This window comes from Callospermophilus lateralis, chromosome 4, assembly GCF_048772815.1.
Source record: "Callospermophilus lateralis isolate mCalLat2 chromosome 4, mCalLat2.hap1, whole genome shotgun sequence".
Lineage (NCBI taxonomy): Eukaryota > Metazoa > Chordata > Mammalia > Rodentia > Sciuridae > Callospermophilus > Callospermophilus lateralis.
Window position 1 is genome coordinate 52,778,408 of NC_135308.1, and position 12,630 is coordinate 52,791,037.

General features: G+C 37.1%; 1 protein-coding gene and 1 non-coding gene across 20 annotated transcripts in view; one reads left to right on the forward strand and one right to left on the reverse strand.

Moving 5' to 3' along the window:
• Positions 1 to 12,630, reverse strand: part of Tacc1 (transforming acidic coiled-coil containing protein 1) — a 114,710-nt gene that overhangs the window by 18,908 nt on the left and 83,172 nt on the right. For 13 of the 19 annotated variants that reach the window (XM_076853833.1, XM_076853830.1, XM_076853828.1 and 10 more), the window contains 3 exons: positions 10,749 to 10,809; positions 8,747 to 8,954; positions 5,188 to 5,240 (listed from right to left, as the gene is read on the reverse strand). In XM_076853833.1, the coding sequence (XP_076709948.1) occupies positions 5,188 to 5,240; positions 8,747 to 8,954; positions 10,749 to 10,809 (322 nt within the window). The remainder of the gene's footprint in view (positions 1 to 5,187; positions 5,241 to 8,746; positions 8,955 to 10,748; positions 10,810 to 12,630) is intronic. The other 6 variants (XM_076853840.1, XM_076853839.1, XM_076853844.1 and 3 more) reach the window with 1 other exon arrangement.
• LOC143398684 (U6 spliceosomal RNA) lies at positions 4,044 to 4,145 on the forward strand. The gene has a single exon (XR_013091292.1). It is a non-coding gene; the product is annotated as a U6 spliceosomal RNA (small nuclear RNA).

A 12,630-nucleotide genomic window follows, 5' to 3' on the forward strand; every position in this document is an offset into this window, starting at 1 on the left:
TAAAGCACCCTTGGGTTCAATACTCAGTATACCCCCCAACCCCCAAAACAAGAATTGGTCAGAAAATCTCTTTTAGAACTGGGCTAGAATCAAGTTTTTTGTTTCTTTTAAATTGAAGTACTAGGGACCAAACCCTAGGCCTTGGACAAGCTAGGCAAGTACTCTACCACTGAGTTATATCCCCGTATCCATTATATATTTAGAGAAAGGTGCTCTCTAAGTTGCCCTGGCTGGTCTCAAACTTTTGATCCTCCTGACTCAGTCTTTCAAGTAGCCAGGATCACAGGTGTGAGTTATCACAACTACGGCTAAATAAAATCTTAATAAAGATGCCCAAATTAATCAGTCATCCTCCCAAAGGGGTCTGGTTTCATGTTCCCTAGTCCTTCTCCTGGTCCCTCAGGGCAATCACAATTGAGCACCAAAAAATACCTGTCTAATGATAATAGAACTGAATGGCATCTTGGTTGCAAATCTACAGCGAACATACATGCCACAAAGTAATTCCCTTAGCTGATGTCCTTGCAGTGGGAGAATTAGCATCACCAATCTGTCTGCATTGTGCTGCTGACTGTGCTCATTCCATCATTTGTTCTCCCCAGAGCAGTACCAGCTCCCGCCACTACCAACAAAGACATGCTTGGAAAACCACATAAACTCAACCTTTAATAACTTCTACTCTATGGTCTCAATTATTTTGTCCCAGCCACCTACCACTGGGCACAAGATTGCAACAGGAAAGTACTTCAAAGAGGCTTAATAAAGTAAATACCAGATTACATAGATTTCTTTATTAATTACTTTGAAGACTAAAATTGTTCCTTTCTTTTGAAATTCCGGGGACCAACCCCAGGCACCTCATGTATGCTAGGTAAGTGTTCTACCACTGGGCTAACATCCCCAACCTTTAAAGTGACAATTTATCAAACAATGTTAATTCAACATTCTAAAAAAGTTGAAATTTATGTCAGCAAGTTCAAGTGCAGTTATTTTTAGGAGGTCACAGCAGATATATATATATATCTATCATCTATGTCTTTCACCAGCAGGCTCTAGAGATAAGTGTTAGAGGAATAAGTTGGGAATCATAAAGTTTAAACAGTTTCAAGAGCTGCATAAATCTGCAGACTATTGCTTTGTCCACTCAACACACCCCTCTTCAATCATCCTTTTGCTATTTTAAAACAATTTTTTAATTGTAGATAGACACAACACATTTATCTGTTTATCTTTCTGTGGTGCCAGGGATTGAACCCAGTGCCTCACACATGCTAGGCAAGTGCTCTACCACTGAGCCACAACCCCGGCCCCATCCTTTTGCTATTTTTACACACTGAAAATACTAGAAAGTATTCTTATTGTACTTGGAAAACCTCAAAAGGAACCAGATTTCTGGGCTGCACAACCAGGTTGCTTTGGTAGTAGGGTGTGGAGTTTCTCTTTCACAGATGAGCAAACTGAAGCTTCAGTCCTTGAGTGGCTGTACTGGGATCAGATGACCTCATTCTCCAGAAAACTGAGGATCACATAAGTTTCTGGGCAAAAGTGATTTTTGTCTGGAAACAAATGCTACTAAGGTATGAAGCCTTAGTGAGGAAACAATGCTTTTTGATTTCCCACATGTGATATGTAAGTTCTTCCTTCTGACTTCCTGTACATGCTTCTAAAGGCTCCTCCTCTGCCCATTCCTAAGGTTAAGAAGTTCATTCTCTATTATATAGGGAAATACCAGGGGTCATAGCACAGTAGTGAATCATGAAAACAATTTAGTGGCTCCAAAAATCTGCACTAAAAAAAAGAAAGATAATAGGAAACATCAAACTAAATTACATGAAGAAAGGCATATAATTGTGTAATTTGTTTTATAAATATACAAATGTATGAGCTATGATGTGCCAGATATGTACTAGTCGAGAATTGAAAGGTATTTTTTACTGTGGATCAAAGTAAAGTGTTTCAATCTCAACTTTATTTGCTTCCACAGCTTCAATTATCACCTGTGTCCTATGGTCCCTCAGAGCTATTAAAGCCAACCAAACTTTTCTTGAGCTCATGTTACACACCCATAACTACCAAAAGGATATATGGACTGAGAAAATGGTCACATGGGTAACTTAAAGCCATATATCTAGAAATAAACTCTACAATTCTAATCTTTCTTCTCTTTTACTTATTCCTACATCCAGAAATATTTATAGTGGTGGGTCCTGGGGTGTACCAGCCAATAATACAGTCATGGTCCCTACCTGTACCATGCTTATAATCTTATAGGGAAGCAGGGAGAATAGGGAAATGGGTCAAAGAGGTAGGTCATAGAACTTTAAAAAAAAAAAAAAATTCCATTCAGGTAGGCAAGTGTCAAATGTGGAGAATCACACAGACCACAATAAGAGTCTGAACATATTCTTAAGATACCGGAAGCCCATGCAGAGCTTTAAGAAAGGAATAAAGAGACTAATTTTGTGTTTGAATCACATTATGCTGATTTATGCCAAAGGATGAGAGACTAAGCCTGGAAACAGGAAGATGAGTTAAAAAACGGCCACCACCATTAAAATGGGACCAGTAGTGGCCATGCGTTGAAAAAGAGTAGATGAATTTACAATAAGTTGTGGACACACAAGCCACATATCTTGACTAGGGGAGCAAGGGGGAGGGAGGAGTCAAAAATGACACCCAGACTTGTGACTTACACCACTAGGTGGAGAGTGGTGCCATGTGTTATGAGGCCCCTTTGGGCTTGGTTAACAGCGACCACCTGGATTCTCAGGGCAGAAACCGAGTGGTCTTCATCAACTTTCTTTCATTACCACCATCACGAATGTCATGTCACCAACCAGTGACAGTTCTACCTGCTAAACCCTCTCCCAGCCTCTATCTCATTCTCTGAACTACAACCAATCACACTATTTCTTATTTCAAACCTCACAAGAGCTACCTACCAATTTTATCAAAATTCAAACCTCCTGGTAGTGTATCTGTATCCCTTGATTACCTGTCTCTTACTTTCCATATACAAAGTATCCTCCAGTGACATGAGATTATTAATATTCATAATTCCTTATAAAATTCATACTTTTTCCTACTCCCTGATTTTACACAGGCTAATACTCCTACCTGGAATATACTTTTTTAAAATTTAGTTGTAAATGAACACACTAACTTTATTTTATTTATTCATTTTATGTAGTGCTGAGGATTGAACCCAGTACCTCACATGTGTGAGGTAAGCTCTCTGCCACTGAACCACAACCCAGCCCCTGGAATATACTTTCTTTAGGACGTATTCAAATGGTGAAACCTGGGCAACATTACCTTAATCAAGTGATCAAATTAACCCTACCAAAAGGGGACACATTGCCATCTACATCATTAATTCTGCTGTATCTGTGCCAAAGACAAATAAAATGAATTTAATCATGAAAAAGCATCAGAAAAACCCAAACTGAAAGATGTACTATGCACTTAACAGAACAGAACTCTTCAAAACTGTCAAGGTCATTAGAGACAAAAACTGAGAAACAGTTACAGATGAAAGGAGACTAAGGGGATTGTGCTAACAAAGCACAATCTGCTATGTTGATAATAGCCCCATTAGCTTTCTGTGAGTACAAAGCAAATGGCTTTAAGTTACCCATGTGACCATTTTCTCTCTACCTCTCAGCGGTAGAGTGCTCACAGAGCTAAGTGCACTGTGGGATCCTGTGTTGAAGCCTGCACTAGAATAAGGATATTAGTAGGACAATTGAAAAAATCTGAACAAGGTTTAAATATTAACTAATAGTACTGTATCAGTATAAGTGTATTAGTGATTTAGATAACTATATTGTGCGTAAAATGTTAATAATTTGAATAGTAGGGGTAAGATATATAAAAATAGAACAAGGAATTCCTGTATATCTAAAACTGAAAATAAAGAGATAAAAAAAGATTTTTGTGTCTGGGTGTGGTGGCATCCAGCTATTCAGGAGGTTGAGACTGCAGGACAGCAAGTTTGAGGTCAGCCTGGGCAACTTAGTGAAATCCTATTAAAAGAAAAAAAAATACTTCAGCAGCACATATACTGAAACTGAAACAATATGGAGAAGATACGTATGGCACCTGTGCAACATGGCATGCAAAACCATGAAGCATTCTGTATTTTTGGTTCTTGATGTTCACAGGCAGGGAAACAATCTCAATGATGCACTTTTGTCAACTGAGGATCATTCTAGTGTTATACCATTCCTAGGTCCTCCTCTTTCCTTTTTTAAAAATTATTTATTTATTTTATTGGACCAACTCCTTGTCTCAAAAAAAAAAAAAAAGAGAGAGAGAGAGAGAAGGAGAACTCCTAGGGATGTAGCTCAGTACTAGAGGGCCCCTGGGTTCAATCCCCTGTAATGAAAAAAACTTTTTTGCTTTTTATTAGCTCACATCCAACCTCAACACCTGCCATGTAGTCAGACAGCCCTTGAAACATTCTGTTAAAACATTTTCCACAGGGTATTTTTGGTTTGCATTTTGTGTCTTATATCAGTACACTTCAACAGAAATATACTGGCAGTCATATGTACCTATTAATTTTCTAGTAGCTACAATAAAAAATAAAAAGAAACACGTAGAACTAATTTTAATAATATAGTTTAATTAACTCTATAGATCAAAAATATCATCATCTCACCAGGTAGTCAATATAAAAAGTTACTGTGACATTTAATAATCCCTTTTTTGGGAGGGGGTAATAAGCCTTAAATACTGTTTGTATTTCATACATACAGGGCATTTCAATTCAGACTAGATATAGCTCAAGCGCTCAACAGTCAGTCACATGTGGCTACTGGCTACTGTACAGAACATTATGCATAAACTATGAGTTCCTCCGGTGAAGAAAATGTGTCATATGTACATATGAAATACACACACACAAGGATGGGTTTGTGGCTCAGTGGCAGAGTGCTCTCTTTGCATTTGCCAGACCCAGGGCTCGATCCTCAGCACCACATAAAAATCAATAAGTGAAATAAAGGTATTGTGTCCAACTAAAAAAAAAAATTAAAAAAAAAAGAAATACACACACACACATACACAATTTCATCATCATCACCTAACAACGACTAGACTTTAACAAATTTATAATATGGGCTTCAAATCAAATACTGAAGAAAACCAGAGTTCCACCTTGTTCCTCCGAATTTGAAAACTTACAAGTACAGTAGATCCGTCTTTTTCCATCTTCTGACACGATTCTTTCTCTACACCTAAAACAGAAAGTCATTTTTATAGTTATTCCAAGAAGTTCCTTCTTTCTTGGTGAAAGACTTTTGGGAACTTCAGTACAGGTCCAAAGTCACTACAAACATACCAACAATGTTTTGAAATTTTAAAATGAGCACTTGCATTCTATTGAGTTCTGTTGATCTGTTTAGTGTTGAAGTCCATAACATTCAGAAGAGGAATATATACTCAGCCATAAACAGAATGTCAATGGTCGAACAGAAAGAACATCAGGGCTGCCCCCTTGTGCCCACTGAAAAGTTCAGCAAATGAGTTGTACTAACAGTGGTATTATTTCAGGAAGAGGAAACTATTAACAATGAATGTTATTTTATTACCAAGTCTGAATTTAAATTCCATCCCAGAAGAACTCACTCTCAATCTAATTAATACAGTATATAAAATACTAAGCTTTAAATTTTGAGCCTGCAAAACTAAATTTATTATCTTCTCTATACCCTATAAACAGTTACCTTGTGTGAGGTCTATTTTTCCCTCCACCACCAGAGGTGATATTGTACTAAATTAGACAAACAAAAACAAAAACAAAAACAAAAAACAGAATATGCCCTTAGAAGAAAATCTAATGATACAGAAAAGCATACCAAAATTTAAAGCTACAATCATCTATGTAGCAATAATTAAATACTATTTTGGTCAATAGTTAATTATTTAAAACAAATATGAACATCACTCTCCTGCTAAAAACAAACAACAACAACAAAAAAAATCCCTTCCTAGCCTCCCCACATCTGTGAGTGCAAGCCCAAATTCCTTACTACAACCTCCTTTTCCCATTTGCCCTATACTCACAGAAAGCCAGTGGGGCTATATCAACACAGCAGATTACCTCCCATCAGTGAGAGTTTCTTGGTTCTAGAGGAACACCCATGTATGTATCCATTAAGAAGCATCTCTAAGGTGACTCTCTCTCCAGCCAATAGTCTCTTGATTCCAGTACCAGAGCCTGTATCACCCCTATGTCCCCAGAGACCACAGCCTTGGAGTGTTCCTTTGATACAGCTAACAAGTTACGGTGTAACAGCTTGTTTAAATCTTTTATGCTTTTCCAAAGCCAACTAGCCTATTTACCAACTTTGAGAATAGTGCTGTTATCTAATAGAAATTCCTCTTCAAGGAATTTCCTCCAGTAGGGAAGAACATATTTCAACAAATATTTACCATGTACTGTGTCAGAGGAAATTCAAAGACACATCTCTAATAATCCCTAACTTGGAGACAAATAAGATAGATACAAAAGCCACCCTCCTACAATGAATGCATGGCACTGGTACTGTAGAACTGGAAGGGCAAGAAGAAACATGGTGGGAGCAGAGATTCCTTGGGACTCAAGGAATATGCAGAGAGACCTGGAAAAAAAGGTGGAATTTTTGTGGGAAATGTCAAAGAAAGATACTTCAGATATGGACAAGAAACAAGTGCAGGTATGAGTGCTAAGAATTAACATTGAGAAAGTGGGGTAAAAGGGGTAATGGTGAACAAGGCCTTAGAGAAAGACACCGAAATGTTACGCATGGTGCAATAGTTAGGATCTTAAATTTCTACCAAAGGCTTGGTCCCTAGGATGGTACTATTAATAGATAGCAAAATCTTTCTGTTTTTTCAGGGCTAAGGAATGAACCCAGGGCCGTGTGCGTGCTAGGCAAGCATTCTGCCACTGAGCTAAATCCCCAACCCCGAGATAGCAAAATCTTTAAGAGGTAGAGCCTACTGGGAAGTCCTCAGGTCACTGGGCATGGGTGTGGGGTGCCCTTGAAGGAAACTGTGGGACTCCACCCTCTTCCTTACTTCTTTTTTGCTTCCTGACCATGAGATGAACGGTTACGCTCCATCACATGCTCCCCACTACTGGGATTGGGCAACCCCAACCACAGGCCTAAAAGTCAAGGGCCACCTGATCATGCCCTGGAACCAAAATAAACCTTTTCTCTTAATAAGTTGATTATCTTAGTTAACTGTCATAGTAACAGTAAATGAGAAACTGAGGCCTGAGGGGCTAGGAGGTGGCTGAGGAGAATAACTCGCTCAAAGTCCTGATTTTCCATCTGTTTTCTTTGATGCAGATTGGCAGAGAATGACTTTCTAAACTCTTAAGAAAAAGCCTACACTATTGTGTGGGTAAGAATTGTGTTGCTTAAGAAGATCTAAGTTTTTAATAATGTTGAAAGTAATCAGGTACACATTTCCAAATCTTTCATAATATAACACGGAACATGTTTCCAAATCTTTCATAAGTTCCACAGATGTTATGTGGAGCCATTTTAGGGTCTTCATTCTAAAGTGACATGAAGAGTCCCATAGGAAAAGGCTTTATCTAAAGTTAATTTAGGTTCTTCATTAGAAAACTAAGAAGAATTTTATAAGGTACTTGTCAATTTTAATGTATCACATTCAGGATAAACTTATAGTAGCCTTGCATAATGAAAATAATCATTCCACACTTTAGCACTATAGCTAAAAGGCCATAGAAACAGACTGCTTAGGTTCCAATTGTTTCTACCATTTGTTAGTGACAGTGTTCAGAGCACACTGCCCTCAAATATGGTACCTCATCATTTGAGGAAGCAGAAAGGTCTGTCCTTCTCCCAGATGCAAGACGTAAAAGAATTTTCTCATCTTCCCCTGATAACAGATTATAAGACCCTTATTCCAGAGAGGTACTCCTAATATTCAGAGAAAAAGAACATTCTCATCCTTGAAGAGACAATGAGAGGAATCTCAACAAATAGCCCTTGTTATAAGTTCCCTCCAGATCTACTCTTCTTTCTTCTAATTGTACTTCCTATAACTATCCGTAAAAACAATCTTCCCTGTATCTTTAGATCTTCATTTTGAAAGGCTCTGTACCTTGTAAAACTTGTGTTAAATAAATCTGTATGTTTTTCTCATTAGTCTGTCTTTTGTTATACAGGTCTCAGCCATGAACCTTGCAATGGGAAAGGAAAAAACATCCCTTTCCTTCCTATACTAGCCAAGTGACCTTGGTCAAGCTACTTAGCTTCTGTGCCTCACTTTGTTTCTCTGAAGAATAGCAAAAAGAGCAGCAGGTAGTGAGCAGTAAGGAGTTAATACAAGTAAAGCACTTAAAACAAGGCTGTACATGGAAAGGCACTATACATGCTAATTATTATTATTTCTGGAAGTTAAACAAAGAACACAGTAATTACAAAGAATTACGACATATTTATAGGCCATCATACTTTCAGATATGGCCAACATTAACACAAAGTCATAAGAAAATTCAAGCAATAATTTCTCTTGAACATACTGCCACACTCGTCCATAAGTCCATAGTACTTCCATAAGCACTTTCCTGTATCTCTTTTCTAGATAAAGCAAAGTGTAGATAAGCATTCTAAATCTATCCATCAAGTGACCCAGTTCTCTTATCTAAGGCATCTCTTACTTTTAGACTTTCAGGCATTTCTATGCTTACGTACATAACAAAGATGAAGATATGCTTCCATACCTGCTTCTGAGGATGAAAACGCATGATTTATGGTAGACACAGGAACATTGGAACATTCAAAGTACTCCACGTCTTCCTCTGGCTCACCTTTCACCTCGGCCCCAGCTGGTTTCTGACCACATGATGTGGATGCCAGTTTCTCCTCATCAGTAGCATGGCCATCCCTATTGGAAATGTCTGAAATCTGGGAGATCACTACTCCTTCATCCTGGGAAAAGCAATAAAGACATTATCTATTAAAAAGGCAAAGTGTTGAGGCTCTTTGGTAGAGTGCTTGCCTAGCACGTGTGGGCACTGGGTTTGATCCCAAGTACTACATAAAAACAAACAAAATAAAGGTACTGTATCCATTTTTTTAGTATATATGCATATATTCTTAAGAGAAAAAAAAGTGGCAAAAATGGGGAAAAGTGACACCTCAGGAATGGAGCAAGTGGCCCCAATACAATGGAGTTAATTGCACAGCCAGGTCCAGAGCCAGAAGACTGCTGGAGTCTTTCAATTGTGAAATGCTGTATTTTCTAGAACCTAGCTTTTGTAATTTGAGTCCAAGGTTTGAAAAATCGAGATTTTTCTAGCCTAAATTTATAGGCAAACAGAGATTTAAAGCAGTGGTTTTCACAAAATTTCTTGCTCAGATACCTCCTAATTTTTAAAAAACTCACGCACCCCATTGTGTTTTTAAGTCTCACCTAAAAAGTTTTCAGCACAAAAAAGTATCTTTAAATAATTAATAACAAATATCTTTAAGATAATTGTCTTTAAATAACTGCAGTGGTTGCAATATATGGTATAGTCTAACTACTGATCTTGTCTAATGCAATTTACTCTACAACTAAAAAAATATACTAATAAAAAACAAAACTCTGATTTGATATCTGGTGACTCATTTTAAAGCTACCTAAACAAGTTTTCCAGTGGTCAGAAATTCATATTATTCTTTCTTCTTTCTGAATTTGTATTCCACTCCACTTCCATCAAAAAATAACCCAGTGAAATATACTTATATGACTGAAAATCTTTTAAAGGTTCCTTGTAAAATTTAAAAAATTTTTCCTTTGTCTCTTCAACTTTAAATTTTTTCTTCATTGTTCTTGCTGCCTGCTTTGGTAAAATTTGAAGGAGGGACTTTCATACATTTGTAATAGATTAAGAACAAAATAACTCATATTGTAATCCCTCCACCTCTTTCTTAATTTTTTAAGCTACACATCAAATTTCTGGTCCAAATCATATAGGATGAGTTAAACTTAAATTGATCTATTAAATATGAATATATTTCTGTAACTATAGTTATGCTGAAATAAAGTTTAAAAAAGCATCTCATTGCAATCAGATAAACCTGATTTTTTTTGCTTCCAATTACTTCATGTAGTCACAATGGATATTATTTATTGCTAGAATGAAGTAAGTGTCAGCACCAATTTTGTTCCTGGTTTCTAAATTAATAAATCAATGATCAACCTTATTTACATACATAGAAACATAAAGCTAAAGAAAAGTTTTGTAATAGAAATCTTTCAAATCTCTGAATCCTCTCCCAAGTTATGTGCCAAAAGATTCTATCATCAATACTTATCTATCAGCTGACAACTCAGATCCTATTTTGTTGAAAGCAATAAACTGGAAAACCACCTGACTTAAACAAATTATTATTCAGTTAGTAAAGCCAATTACTATCTGAGAACCTACACCAATATTTCAAATCTTCCCTTTGGTGCCCTGGAAGTTTTTCACACACTGTGGTGAACATCCTTCTACGATTTAGAGTGGGAATTTTTTCTAAAAGGTAAAAATAAAAAAGGGTCATTGTGAGAGTTCCCTTGTCTTCAGAGAACTTCCCAGATGATTTTAGGACATTAAGGATCTAAAAATTAGTTTTCTTAAAGATGAGTACTCAGACAACCACTAGAAAATGTCTATGAACTTCCTCCAGAGGATGCAAACTCTAGTCAAGGGACTATAGGTCTAAGAGACATTCTGGTGACAGGCACAGTCTTACCTGAGAACAAGTATCCAAAGCAAGAGACTGAGTTTCGTATTTCTTCACCTTACAGCCACTCCTGGAAAGAGAAAAAAGACCAACAGGACAGTTTGGAATCACAATGCCAACTTTCAAGGTATGAGATGAAGCAAAGCGCAGTGTGTGCAGAGAAAAGCAAAGCATACAGCACCACACAAATCATACACCTGCACGGTAGAGATGTAGAGACAGCTTTGCTGCCTCTGAATCTTCTCCAAAGACACAGGGTGAGCAAAGAAAGACTGCTGGGTTCCTTGTTTGAAAAGACCACTTCCCTTGTTTCTGTGTGTTGTCAAACATCAGTACTCTGACCCCTACTATCTTTAATTATACACCACCAAAATCCTTTTAGATGAGATAGCCTTGCAGCTAGACATTTGGTTCTTCTTGTCTTTACTCACTAGGCATTGACGCTTACCAGAAAAATCATCACGCTGGACGAGATTCTTTGAAAATTCTTTATTGCACTAAAAGCCAACAGAAGCCTCATAAGACAGCTCCAGTCTAGACCTAGGTGCTTACAGAAAAGAACTGTGGTAAACAAGGTATGAAAGTATTTTAATTAATTGTTATCATTCTTATTAAGGAGTAAGATAAAAGATGAACACCATGTACTATACAAAGTCCAGAACAGTGGAAAACTTGGGACCACCTGTTATTTTTAGACTAGCACATAATTTGTGATCACAGGACTAATTCAGATTCTGCTCTGTTTTAATGAACTGAAAAATATCAGTAAAAATACCACGCTGACCAATAAAAGATTTAGAACTTGCTTTTCTTTGGTGGGGAAAAAAATTTTAAAACAAGCACATAAAGTAATACAATGTGCACAACCACTTTGTTCATGGTCTTCTTTCCCTAATGTCTAAGTGCTACCCACTGCCACCAAACTTGAGTTGACTCAATAAAATTTATCAGTAAAATAATTACCTGCTCCAAGTCAGCAGCCTTATCCTATCAAAAAAATCCAATTATTTACAACATTAAATAGCAGAGCAGTCTCTCAAACCACTGCTGTGATGATCCTAAGGTCAAGCCAGCTCTTGGTATTTAAAGCGCCACATGACGTGTGCCAAGCCGGGGGCGTAAGCTCTCGCACCTAAGGTGGGTAGGGCATCTCTACTCCTTTAGGTACATACAATTGCAATGCTAAGCTGACTTATGAAGTGGCAAATGAAATGCAAAATAATAATAATCAAAAGATCAAACTCAAAAATAGAAGCCAACATGCTATGGAAAGATAGTTGGAGCAGGAGTGGGAGAGGAAACTGCCAACAGTCCCAGGGACAAACAGAAACAACAGCAAAAGTACTTACAACAGAAAACAGAGAAATTTCACTTGCTCAGTAGTCCTGATGCACCAACAAAATTAGAGACAGGAAAGAGACAGACAGATGTAGAAAAAAATCATGTGAAGACTAGAATATTTATCTTATTCTGGTAAATGTAAAAGTTGCATAGTACTTTCTATGAGGTGAGATACAAATTAAAAATGACATCTTCATGAAAGTTAGCACTAGTGAGTGAAAGACCAATAGCACCTCATGTCTAATGGAGTTAGAGAATGGTATACTGAGAAATGCCACATACTCAATTTATAGATGAGAAGTAAACTTTCCAAATATGTGTAAATGTTTAAAAACAATATTTCACTACTGAGCATGTTTATTCTAAACTGTCAAGTCATCCAGATCAAAGGCAAACAAAAATACAGTTGAAAAGATATCCAGATATCTCTACAATAGGTATCTATCACTAAGAAGCTGAAAATTAGTTCACATAATTTATCTTATTTGGTCAGCAAAATTCCGCTCATATTCTGGTGTCTCCATTTTTTAGAGGAATCCAGAAGCCAATC